The 12844-nt window shown below is 48.3% G+C and overlaps 1 protein-coding gene and 1 pseudogene across 1 annotated transcript; one reads left to right on the forward strand and one right to left on the reverse strand.

Annotated features, from left to right (window-relative positions):
- The first annotated feature begins 6654 nt into the window (after positions 1 to 6654).
- On the forward strand, positions 6655 to 9574 carry LOC127343031 (cytochrome P450 CYP72A616). The gene is made up of 5 exons (XM_051369106.2): positions 6655 to 7053; positions 7572 to 7792; positions 7910 to 8157; positions 8485 to 8857; positions 8984 to 9574. Exons 1-5 carry the CDS (start codon positions 6735 to 6737, stop codon positions 9407 to 9409), a joined length of 1587 nt encoding a protein of 528 aa, XP_051225066.1. The 5' UTR covers positions 6655 to 6734; the 3' UTR covers positions 9410 to 9574.
- A 911-nt stretch (positions 9575 to 10485) lies between these two features.
- On the reverse strand, positions 10486 to 12833 carry LOC127343029 (cytochrome P450 CYP72A616-like; annotated as a pseudogene).
- Positions 12834 to 12844: the final 11 nt, after the last annotated feature.

Here is a 12844-nt window from a genome sequence, read left to right on the forward strand (position 1 = left end):
GCGCGGCCATAACCACGTGAAGAGGCCGCGAAAATTGGTGTAGAGCGGCAGGCCGACGTAGACGAAGTCGGCGAAGGGCGGCCATAACCGCAGGAAGAGGCCGCGAAGGTCGACAAAGAGCGGCAAGCCGACATACACGGTGTCGATGGACAAGCACCAAGGACAGAAGAAAGGCTCGAGTGCAAGACGGGAGCAGCGGAAGAATCATCCGTAATAAACGATAGAGCTGACTATTTTTTAGAGACGAGATCCGATTGAATTCGCAGCAACGCGTAGCGCGATGGAGACTGGGGGCGCGCGCCTGCGCGGTGGCGGCCTGGAGGAGCGGCCGGGCGACAGACGGCGGCGGCCGGCGGGCGGGCAGTGAGGGAGAGGCGGCGGCCGGGGGCAGCCGGGGCGGCAGCAGCTGGGGCGGATCGGAGATGGGCGGCGGCCGGGGCGGGACGGATGGGCGGCTGGAGCGGACAGCGGCGACGGCCGGAGACTGGGAGAATTTTTTTTAATCAAGCACGAGTTGCGACGTGCGGTGGATGCCCTAAACCCGGGCTCTGATACCATGTTAGGAATAAGAAACTTGTATTACCTGGGGGCCAAAGGCCACAATATACAGTACATGTACATGTTCAAATATGCAGGAAGCCCCCTAACATATGGGGAAACTACAATATACAAATATATACATCTAACACCTAGTCATTAGTCGAGGCATTCTTAGTACTTCCTCGTTTCATGTTCCTTCTGTTGCGCATGTTCCTCAACTTAACATGCAACTCTTTTCTGGTAGTCAGATCGTCGACTCTCGTTGTAGCATCACTCTCGACTTTGATTCCCGTTCTGTTCTGGATCGTCGCACCGGCACTATGCTTGGTGCTGGCCCCACCGCCATGATGGCCTCTGGGAGCTTCACTGGCTTCGTCTTCTTTCTGATGCCACCGTCGCCAGTTCCTCGGCACCTGTAGTCATCGCTACTAGCTCTTTTAAGCAGTGGCATCATCGTCTTGGACATTTATGTGGTTCTCGACTCTCGTCTTTGGTTCATCGTGGTGTTCCGGGGTTTGTCTCCGGAAACGCTTCTTTGGAGTGTCAGGGCTTTCGGCTTGGTAAGTAGATTCAACTACCATATCCTCACAGTGAGTCTGTGTCCGAGCATCCTTTTGATCTTGTTCACTCTGATGTTTGGGGACCAGCTCCCTTCCCATCAAAAGGGGGTCATCGCTACTATATTCTCTTTGTAGATGATTTTTCTCGTCACACCTGGATATATTTCATGTCTTCTCATAGTGAGTTCTTTTCTATCTATAAGAAATTTGCTGCCATGGTTCGTACCCAGTTCTCCACTCCTATTCGTGTGTTTCGTGCAGATTCTGCTGGCGAGTATATCTCTCATTCACTGCGCGCTTTCTTGCTGAGGAGGGTACTCTAGCTCAGTTTTCTTGTCCTGGTGCTCATGCTCAGAATGGTGTCGCTGAGCGCAAGCATCGTCACCTTCTTGAGACGACTCGTGCATTGATGATTGCCGCTTCTCTTCCGCCTCACTTTTGGTCTGAGGTTGTTTCCACTACCACCTATCTCATCAATATTCAACCCATTGCTGCTCTGCAGGGTGGTATTCCTCTAGAGCGCCTCTCTGGCCATCCTCCTTATTACTCGGCGCTTTATTCGTTTGGTTGCGTTTGTTATGTTCTTCTTGCCCCTCGTGAACTCACCAAACTGACCGCTCAGTCCGTCGAGTGTGTCTTTCTTGGATACAGTGATGAGCATAAGGGCTATCGATGTTGGGACCCCGTTGGTCGTCGGATACGCATTTCTCGTGATGTCACATTTGATGAGACGCGTCCTTTCTATCCTCGCTCCACCTCCTTGACCTATTCGATGGAGGATATCTCCTTTCTCCTTTTTCCTGACACACCTCCCTCTGTTCCTATTGATCCTCCTTCGGGACCTATTATTGCTGATGTCTCACCTTCGACCCCGTTGTCATCCTCCCCACCTAGTTCTCCTACTTCTTTTCCTGATCCTCCACCCACCTCACCGTTGTCTCCTTTTCCCTTCTATTATTCTCGTCGCTCTCATATTCCGAATCCCCCTCCTGATGTTCCTTCTTCTTCTTCTTCTTCTTCTTCTTCTTCTTCTTCTTCCTCTTCTTCTTCTTCTTCTTCTTCTTCTTCTTCTTCTTCTTCTTCTTCTTCTTCTTGTTCTGATATGTCTTCTTCTTCTGACGAGCTTCCCTCTCCTCTTCTGACGACTCGTCTTTGTTGTCCACCTAATCGTTACTCTCTTAGTCAGTACCGTCATTCTGTTGTCCTCGAGCCGACTTCTTATCGGGATGCTGAGCGTCATCCCGAATGTCAGCTTGCCATGGCTGAGGAGATTGCTGTGCTTGAGCGCACTGGCACCTGGGATCTTGTTTCTCCCCCTCTCGGTGTTCGTCCCATCATGTGCAAGTGGGTCTATAAAATTAAGACCCGCTCTGATGGATCTCTTGAGCGCTATAAAGCATGTCTTGTGGCTCGTGGCTTTCAGCAGGAGCACGGCCGTGACTATGATGAGACATTTGCCCCTGTGGCTCATATGACCACTATGCGCACTCTTCTTGCTGTTGCTTCTGTTCGACACTGGTCTGTGTCTCAGCTTGATGTTCAGAACGCTTTCCTCAATGGAGAATTGAGTGAGGAGGTTTACATGCAGCCTCCTCCTCTATGTTGATGATCCAGCGCTATTTGTTCACACTTCTCCTTGTGGACGCATAAGGGCTATCGATGTTGGGACCCCGTTGGTCGTCGGATACGCATTTCTCGTGATGTCACATTTGATGAGACGCGTCCTTTCTATCCTCGCTCCACCTCCTTGACCTATTCGATGGAGGATATCTCCTTTCTCCTTTTTCCTGACACACCTCCCTCTGTTCCTATTGATCCTCCTTCGGGACCTATTATTGCTGATGTCTCACCTTCGACCCCGTTGTCATCCTCCCCACCTAGTTCTCCTACTTCTTTTCCTGATCCTCCACCCACCTCACCGTTGTCTCCTTTTCCCTTCTATTATTCTCGTCGCTCTCATATTCCGAATCCCCCTCCTGATGTTCCTTCTTCTTCTTCTTCTTCCTCTTCTTCTTCTTCTTCTTCTTCTTCTTCTTGTTCTGATATGTCTTCTTCTTCTGACGAGCTTCCCTCTCCTCTTCTGACGACTCGTCTTTGTTGTCCACCTAATCGTTACTCTCTTAGTCAGTACCGTCATTCTGTTGTCCTCGAGCCGACTTCTTATCGGGATGCTGAGCGTCATCCCGAATGTCAGCTTGCCATGGCTGAGGAGATTGCTGCGCTTGAGCGCACTGGCACCTGGGATCTTGTTTCTCCCCCTCTCGGTGTTCGTCCCATCATGTGCAAGTGGGTCTATAAAATTAAGACCCGCTCTGATGGATCTCTTGAGCGCTATAAAGTATGTCTTGTGGCTCGTGGCTTTCAGCAGGAGCACGGCCGTGACTATGATGAGACATTTGCCCCTGTGGCTCATATGACCACTATGCGCACTCTTCTTGCTGTTGCTTCTGTTCGACACTGGTCTGTGTCTCAGCTTGATGTTCAGAACGCTTTCCTCAATGGAGAATTGAGTGAGGAGGTTTACATGCAGCCTCCTCCTCTATGTTGATGATCCAGCGCTATTTGTTCACACTTCTCCTTGTGGACGCACTCTTCTCCTTCTCTATGTTGATGATATGATCATTACTGGTGATGATCCTGAGTATATTGCCTTTGTCAAGGCCTGTCTTCGTGATCAGTTTCTTATGACTCATCTTGGTCCTCTTCGCTACTTTATTGGGCTTGAGGTCTCCTCCACTTCTGATGGCTTTTCTATCTCTCAGGAAAAGTATATTCAGGATCTTCTTGCTCGTGCTGCTCTTGGGGATGAGCGCACCGTTGAGACTCCTATGGAGCTTAATGTTAAGCTTCATCCTACTGATGGTGATCCTCTTCTTGATCCGACACATTATGCCATCTTGTTGGGAGTCTTGTTTATCTTGCTGTCACTCGTCCTGATATCTCTTATCCTGTTCATATTCTAAGTAAGTTTGTCTCAGCTCCTACCATTGTTCACTATAGTCATCTCCTTTGTGTTCTTCGTTATCTTTGTGGCACGATCACTCGTCGCCTTTTCTTTTCTCGTTCCAGCTCTGTCCAGCTCCAGTGCTACTCGGATGCTACGTGGGCGAGTGATCCTATGGATCGTCGTTCCCTTTCTGCTTACTGTGTGTTTCTTAGTGGTTCGCTCATTGCTTGGAAGACGAAGAAACAGACAGTGGTTTCCCGTTCTAGTGTCGAGGCTGAGTTGCGAGCTATGGCCTTGTTGACTGCTGAGGTGACTTGGTTACGGTGGTTGCTTGCGGATTTTGGGGTCTCTGTTACGACACCCACTCCAGTTTTGTCTGACAGTACATGTGCTATCAGTATTGCGCGTGATCCGGTAAAGCATGAGCTTACCAAGCATATTGGTGTTGATGCTTTTTATACACGTGCTCAGGTGCAGGCTCAGGTTATTACGGTTCAGTTTTTTTCGAAATGGGGGAAATATCGCCCCAGCTTCTGCATCCAAAGGATGCACACAACTTTTTTATTAGATTATTCACAAAACCTTACAAGAACAATACAAAAGATCAAACTCGAAGCCACATGGCTAAACCTACAGATGGATGAAGGGGGTGACAATTCACCAACTCATATCATCCAAAAACCAAATGCCTTTCCAGGCCGCCCAATAGCAGATGAGAAGCACATCCAGTTAAGCAGACTCTCAGCATACGCCAACGCACACGCCATAGAAGTTGCTACCGCCGTCTTCCTCGACTCCATCTTCAAGAGAGATCATCGCATTGACCATGCCAGGCCTGCCATCGATGCCGCCACGGCGCCAGACGAATCCACCATCCTGCGCATGTCCATCACACTGCATCCGTCCCGAGATACCACTACACCATGCCGCGTCGACTCGACGACGCCGACACAGTAAAAGCACACCGCTCCGCCTCAGCACCACCACCATCCGTTGTCTGCTCCGAAAATGATACCCCCAACAGGGAGAACGGCGTTGCGCTCCGCTATCGTCTGATCCGGGAGACTCCGGTCTAGGGTTTCCCCTGGAGCAGCCCAGGCGAAGAAACGTAGAGTGCAGAGACAATGCCTTCAACAAGGTAACGACGAAAGGCACCGCCATCATCCGCCATGACCGAAGTCCGGGCCTGCTTTCACCGGCAGCTGCGCCTCACCATCGGAGCTAGTCGACGGATCACAAGATCTGCCACGGCTAGCCACACAACTAGCCGATCTCCTTCCGGCGAGAGAGAAGACCACCACTGCGGTGCCACGGTCAGCGGCACCTGACGCCCGCCACCTGCCACCAGGTCGGCGCCATCACCACCATCGCCATCCAGGGCCGCCGCCCTTGGTGCCGTGATCCCGACTCTTAGGAGGAGCAGCACGAGATCCACCCCCATCCCCACCCGCCCGGCCATGCCAAGGCGAGAAAGGAGGAGAGGACCGCGCCAGGGTCCGGGGCCACGCCGCCGCCCCCATCACCACCCTCCCGATGAGTGCACGGTGAGGAACGACGGAGAGGGCTGCGCCGCCATGGCCAGGGTCGCGCCGCCATCAACCAGAACTGGGACCATCCCCCCAGCGCGGAGGCGTGCCTCCTACCGCCGCACCAGGGGACCACGCGAGGATCCCCGCCGTCCCCATCACCGGCCGCGCTAGGCTTCGCCGCCGGCGGCCTCCGGGGACGAGGAGGAGGGGAGGGGAAGGCGGTGCGGCGGCTAGGGTTCGCCCGAGTCGCCCTTGGAGGAGGATGACCCGTGCGTCAGTATGTGCCTTCAGAGTTACAGTTGGCGCACTTCTTTACAAAGGCACAGACTAGAGCGCAGCATGATTTCTTACTCTCCAAACTCAGTGTTGTGGATCCACCATGAGTTTGATGGGGTGTTAGATGTATATATTTGTATTGTAGTTTCTCCATATATTAGGGGGTTTCTAGCATATTTGCACCTGTACCTGTACTATATATTGTGGCCTTTGCCCCAAGATAATACAATACAAGTTGCTTATTCCTAAGAGAGACTATGCTATGGATTAGGTTAAACCATAAAACCAAACTTCCTCTTTGTTCGGGAACTCCTTTCATGTGAGAGGCAGGCGCGAGGCTACACAAAAAGATTGGTTCAACCGTTGTTCCTTAGCAGAGCAAATATGAAGAGTTAAAACATAAAAAGCTACATGAAGATCTGAATTATAAGAGATCGACTAGAGATGCCGAGGATACACAACCAGGTGCTGTATGTAGCTTACGTATCTGCATTGCTCACAAAAACAAAGGACACACGTATCTGCAAACGCCAAGTGACGGTATACTTTCGGTCCCGGTTTATAGAAATGAAAGCAACGCCCTGGTTCACAGTTACGATGTCCAAGTTTTCTCGATGAAAACAACAGATCCAGCTTTTGCTTGCACTTCGTGTGGCACGTCTTTCTCCACAATTCTCATCCGTGGCCGCCAAGAACTTCTTACAGAAAAATAGAACAAGAAAGAGCAGAAAAACGTGTGACGCCGACGAAAACACCTATCACCGGCGACACTTCCTGTGCTTATAAAACATTCCCTTCTCACGACAACCTCTCTGCTCTTGTACAGCTCACTCCACAGTTTGACACCGTCTAGAAGTGCACACTAATCAGTATAGGTAACTGATGGAGGTCGACGTTGCAACAACTGCACTCGAAGGGGATGTGGCTTCTCCTTCACCGTGGAGCCTGCTATGCGGTCTCGCTGCGCTGCTCGTCCTTTGGGCGGTCTCCCGGACGGCGGAGAGATGCTGGCTCAGGCCACGGCGGATCAGCCGCGCGCTCCGGGCGCAGGGGCTCGGCGGCACGGTGTACCGCTTTCCCGCCGGAGACCTCGCCGAGAACGGCCGGCTCAACGAGGAGGCGCGGTCCAAGCCCATGCCGCCGTGCCACGACATCGTGCCCCGCGTGTTGCCACACCTCCACAACACTGTCAAAGAACACGGTATGTGAAGAATTTTGTTGTTCTGACAAGTTCAATTCGAATGTGTTGTTCTTTCCCCACTTGAACATATATGGATGCTAAAAAGAGCAGTGGCATCTTTAATTCCCTCTTAGGCTATAACTAAAATTTTATTATCTCAAGGCCGACAGAATTGTAAATCTCTGATCTGACGCATTTCAAAAACACCTTCTGGATCTTAACTAATTGACAAGATATTTGATACTCGTGTTGCAATAAATAAATAAAAAGCTGTGTGCATCGTTTCGATGCAGAGGCTGGCAGCGGGGAGCAGGCATGTAACTATTGGGTTCACATGAACCCAATGAAATTTAATTAGTCTCTTTATAATCACTACATATACATATTTACTGATCATCCATACTCTGAACCTACTATTACAAAGCAATGAACCCAATCAAAAAATGTTCTAGCTCCGCCTTTGGAAGATGGGGCTTTGCTTCCATTCTGAAAAAAAATAAGATATCTGACAACGGCACTGACCATTGAACTGCATGTAGGTAACGTTTGCTTAACCTGGTTCGGCCCGACACCCAGGGTAGTCATCGCAGATCCAAAGTTAGTGAGAGAGATCCTATCAGACAAGTCCGGCCAATTCGAAAAGTTCATAAGTAAACGTCTTAGTAAACTCATCGCACTTGGGCTTGCGAGCTACGACGGTGAGAAATGGGCGAGGCACAGAAGGATCCTCAACCCCGCTTTCCATCTCGAAAAGCTCAAGGTACTATTCTTACTAGCTCATTTCGATAAGATATTCAGAGTGTATGCACAACTACGAGTGTGTCTGTGCGTATGGTTGTGTGCAGTGTGCACACGGACTAACTGAAGCTATTTTCAGGGCATGTTGCCGGCTTTCTCGACATGCTGCACCGAGCTTATAAGCAGTTGGGAAACTAAACTAGCTGCTTCTAGTGGGTCACATGAACTAGATATCTGGCAGGATTTCCAGAGCCTCACTGGAGACGTGATCTCTCGCACGTCGTTCGGCAGCAGCTTCATGGAAGGACGAAAGATCTTCCAGCTTCAGGGAGAGCAAGCCGAGCGAATCATCAAGGCCTTCCAGTATTTGTATATCCCAGGATACTTGTAAGCACACTTTCCTGTAGCAAATTATATTTCAACCTGTATTTACTCTTCGTCTTCGCAATATTAATATATTTTTCTATCAAAAAATTACTCTTTGTCTTCGCGATATTAATTTATTTTTCTATCAAAAAAATTTACTCTTCACATATATAGTCTTCTTTTTTCTTTCTTTCTAAACTATGTTCTTTACCTTGTGATAGTTTTTTTTCGAGACCATGCCAAAAACGTGCCTTATCTTGATAGAAGGCCGAACTCTCATATACCTTGTGATAGTTAAAGCAAGTTCTTCGAAGCCCATAAAAAATAATGCAACTGGCTGTTTTGCAGGTTCTTTCCAACTGAAAACAACAAGAGGATGAAGGAGATCAACCAAGAGATCGAATGGCTCCTGAGGGGCATCATTGAGAAAAGGGAGCGCACAATCGAGGACGACGGGCTTTTTGGCAATGACTTGCTTGGCCTAATGTTGCAGTCGAACAAGGACACTGAGACACCAAGCTTGAGGATGAGTACTGAGGATGTGATTGAGGAGTGCAAGCTCTTCTACTTCGCAGGGATGGAGACCACGTCGGTATTGCTCACGTGGACCCTGGTCCTGCTAGGCATGCACCCTGAGTGGCAGGATCGGGCGAGGGAAGAAGTCCTGAGCGTATTTGGCAAGGATAAACCCAACTTCGACAGCCTGAGTCGACTGAAAACGGCAAGTGCTGCTCACACTTTTCTCAATGTTGCAACATGAGTTTTACTCTAGCTAAGTTCTCCCCGAAAACCATTGATTGAAAATTCATTGTTGACCATGCTTTGCCTCTCCAATTATTCTATCTAGGTGACGATGATACTGTATGAGGTGCTCAGGTTGTACCCACCGGCGGTCACGCTGAACCGGAAAACTTCGAAAGAAATGCAGATTGGAGGCGTCGTCTACCCTGCAGGCATACTCCTTGAGCTGCCAATAATCTTAGTTCACCACAACCCGGATGTATGGGGGAAAGACGTGTTGGAGTTCAAGCCGGAGAGGTTCGCCGAGGGTATTTCCAAGGCGACCAAGGACCAGCCGGTCTTCTTCCCGTTTGGTTGGGGGCCGAGGATTTGCATTGGCCAAAACTTCGCGATGCTGGAAGCCAAGATGGCACTGAGCATGATCCTGCAACGTTTCGAGTTTCAGCTCTCACCTTCATACACCCATGCACCGTACACCGTTATCACACTACATCCTCAGCATGGAGCGCAAATTATACTCAAGAGTCTCTGATGGTCATCTTGTCTCGCAGCTTTGTTGATGTCTCATGGAGTAGCTAATAGGTACCGTGAAATGGTAACTTGTCAGAACACTAGGTGTGTAGTGCAAAGATATAAGAGAGTTTTAATTTTAAACGGAATTTGCTCAGTCAAGCTCAAAATTGACAGATTTACATCACGACTAATGCGTTCTATGAGTGGTAAGTGAAGTTGCAACTGGGATTTTTCGACTCCAAGTGGGGTTGCAACTGTTCTGTTAATACCGAGATTTTCAGTTACAAATCGTGTCGCAGTTAAGATTTTCAAGTCCAAATCGGGTCGCAACTGAGATATTAAAATCGCAAATGAGTTGTAACTGAATAAATGGTTCGCGCAGTACAAAATCGTGTGCGTGAGTGCATGTGTGTAACAATAGGAATAATATAGGTTTTTAATGTTTTTTTTTGGATAAACGTGATACATAGACGAGGAGCCTGATTCTGGCATATATCTGAGGAATTGGAAAGCTCTTTCTAAATAATAGGAGGGGGGAATGTGGCCAGTTCTTGGAAAATTTGATTATCTGACTGAACACCTAGATGGCGCTGATGCCAAGTTAAAGTTCACTGACTTTTGCTAGTTTTCATCTGAATGTCATCAGTAGAAGGAGAAGTTCGGCGTGGTTGTCTGTCGCCGGTGTACCTCACTGATCATCTGGAGGAGAGTGATTCAATTCATGTGCTGATATGAGGGGTTATCTCTCAGGTGATAGTCCTGCATAAAACAAGCTCTACACTAAAGCTCTAGGGTTTTGGGAAGGTTGGATGACCTATTGTTTCCGAGTTCTTAGCATTGATATTTAGTTTTAGGTTTTTGGATGCAAGTCAGCTTTGGAAGTGGTTTCAATCCATGTTTTTATGTAATAATGTGGGCAGGGTTTTTAATTTTATATCGCCTTTGGTAGTGCTTGGAAACCTGATTCAACGCAACACGGCTGCTAGAACTTATGGCTTGTAGCTGTACTTTCTCTATGAACTTTATTGTTTTGTTTTTGAAATGAAAACGGGAGAATCCCCCTATGAATAAAAAAACACATGTCTGTGGCAACCGTTGGACAAAGACTAGAAAGTTGGGTTATTATGCTCCTGTCGGACTGTATTATTATCAAAAGAAGGATGTAACTAAAATCATATTACATGGCCAACAAGCAAAGGCTATACTAAATATAGGTAGCGTATATATGACTATTACAAAGATATAGCCCGGAACTTAATCTGGGCACCATGCATCGGGCGCATCATCATAACAGTATGTGGCGCATGGGTATACGAGGACGCGAGCTCAAACTCAAAGCGTTGAAGGATCATGCACAAGGCCATCTTGGCCTCAAACAACGCAAAGTTCTGACCAATACAGATACGTGGACCCCAACCAAATGGAAAAAACGCACCAGCTGGTTCCTTGGAGGCCTTGGAGACCCCGTCCGCAAACCTATCTGGTCTGAATTCGTGAACGTCGTTTCCCCAGATGTCTAGGTCATGGTGGATGAACAACACAGGCAGCTCGAAGACCACACCAGCTGGGTATGTGATGCCTCCAATCTCAATCTCCTTGTATGTCTTTCGGGTGAGGGCAGGAGCTGGTGGGTACAAGAACCTCGTAAAGAATCATTGTCACCTGCACAACACATATTAGTAAGATATTAATTGCACCTCTATTAAATCTCATGGCAACAAATCTAACAATTTCGCCTGGTACTTACGATTTTGAGCCGATTGACACCCTCATATTCAAGCTTATGCTTTCCAAATAGGCCAAGAACCTCTTCCCTTGCACGGTCCTGCCACTCGGGGTGCATGCTAAGTACAACCATTGTCCATGTAAGCAGTACTGATGTTGTCTCCATTCCTGCAAAATAGAACAACTTGCACTCCTCCATGACTTCTTCTGTTGACATTCCCAGGATGAATTTACCATTTTCATCTGTGGTTGTCATGTTTGAATGCAGTAGTAATCCGAGTAAGTCATCTTTTGTACTCTCTCCTTCCTGCACAGCTTGCATCCTCTTCAAAATTATGCCTCTTAGAATGTTCTCGATCTCGTTATTAATTTGATGCATTCTTCGGTTATTTTTGGTAGGAAAGGACCTGGTAATGACACATACACGCCACGGTCTCAGTAACTACAAACAGCGAAGCTAATGCTTACTCTGCTAATAAAACAAAGTGGTGAACAAAATTATGGTTAATTTGATTAAGAAACGAGACCCTAAATATTTGAGAGAAAAACTGAACCAAATGAGATTGCTTAATCCAGCCTGAACAATGTCATTGGAGCCTAGGAACCGAGTGCTAATGAACTTTGATTAGTACTAAGTAGTAAGTAGTAAATCACATGCAAAATTTAAAAAAGTAGGAACTGACATGTAACCAGGTATCATAATCGTATAAATGGCTGCCATGAATCTCCCCATCTGCTCGGACTGCAGTTGAGAAATCCTTCTTCCTTCCAGATAACTGCTACCAAATGCGGTTTGCGAGATGACATCTCCGGTGAGGTTCTGGAGCTCTGAGGAGACATCCACTTCCCACGAGCCATCAGGACCGAGGGATTGTGTCCATCTGCTAACAAGCTCTTCACAACACGAAGAAAATGCAGGCAGCATGAGCTGTAGATTATGCAAGCAGATAAATCGTCATGACAGATAGTTAATTCACAAAAGTATCAAAAGTAGATGTAAAGTAATTATGACGACACGAAAAAGTTAACACCAGCCAGCAGATACCTTGAGCTTCTCCACATGGAAAGCAGGGTTGAGTATCCTTCTGTGCTTGACCCATTTCTCGCCCTCGTAGTTCCCTACGCCTTCGGCGAGGAGCTTCGTTAATGTTGGGAACTTGAGCTTCTCGATGTGGCCAAACTTGTTGGACAACACCTCCCTGACCAGGTTAGGATCGGTGATAGTCACCTTAGGAATCGGACCAAACCAGGAGATGCACGGCTTGCCGTGCTCCTCGACGGTGTTATAGAGGAAAGGCATGACGTGGGCGCCAATGTCGTGGCAGCGCAGCGGCAAAGGTCTCGACCACGCCTCCTTGTTTTGCTGGCCGTAGTCCTTGACATCGCCGATGAGGAAACGGTAAGATGTGCCGCGGAGACCCTGGGCACGAAGAGCCCGCTCGAGCCGCCTTGGCTGCCACCACAGCTGCTCTAGCAGTCGGATGGTTGGCCACAGAAGCACCATGCCAAAGAGACCGCAGATCAGGAAGCTCCATGGTACAGAAACTGGACCCAACAACGATTCTGGAACCATTTCTCCACAGAGAAGTGGGAGCGAGAAGGAATGATAGAAAACAGTGAAGCGCACTTGGACTTGATTGCCACTGGTAATGCTTGGGGTAACTCTGAATATATAGAATGTGTCACTAGGACCAGTGGCCATTTGTTTAAGGTCCTTGCACTATAATTG

Source organism: Lolium perenne, chromosome 3, assembly GCF_019359855.2.
Source record: "Lolium perenne isolate Kyuss_39 chromosome 3, Kyuss_2.0, whole genome shotgun sequence".
Classification (NCBI taxonomy): domain Eukaryota; kingdom Viridiplantae; phylum Streptophyta; class Magnoliopsida; order Poales; family Poaceae; genus Lolium; species Lolium perenne.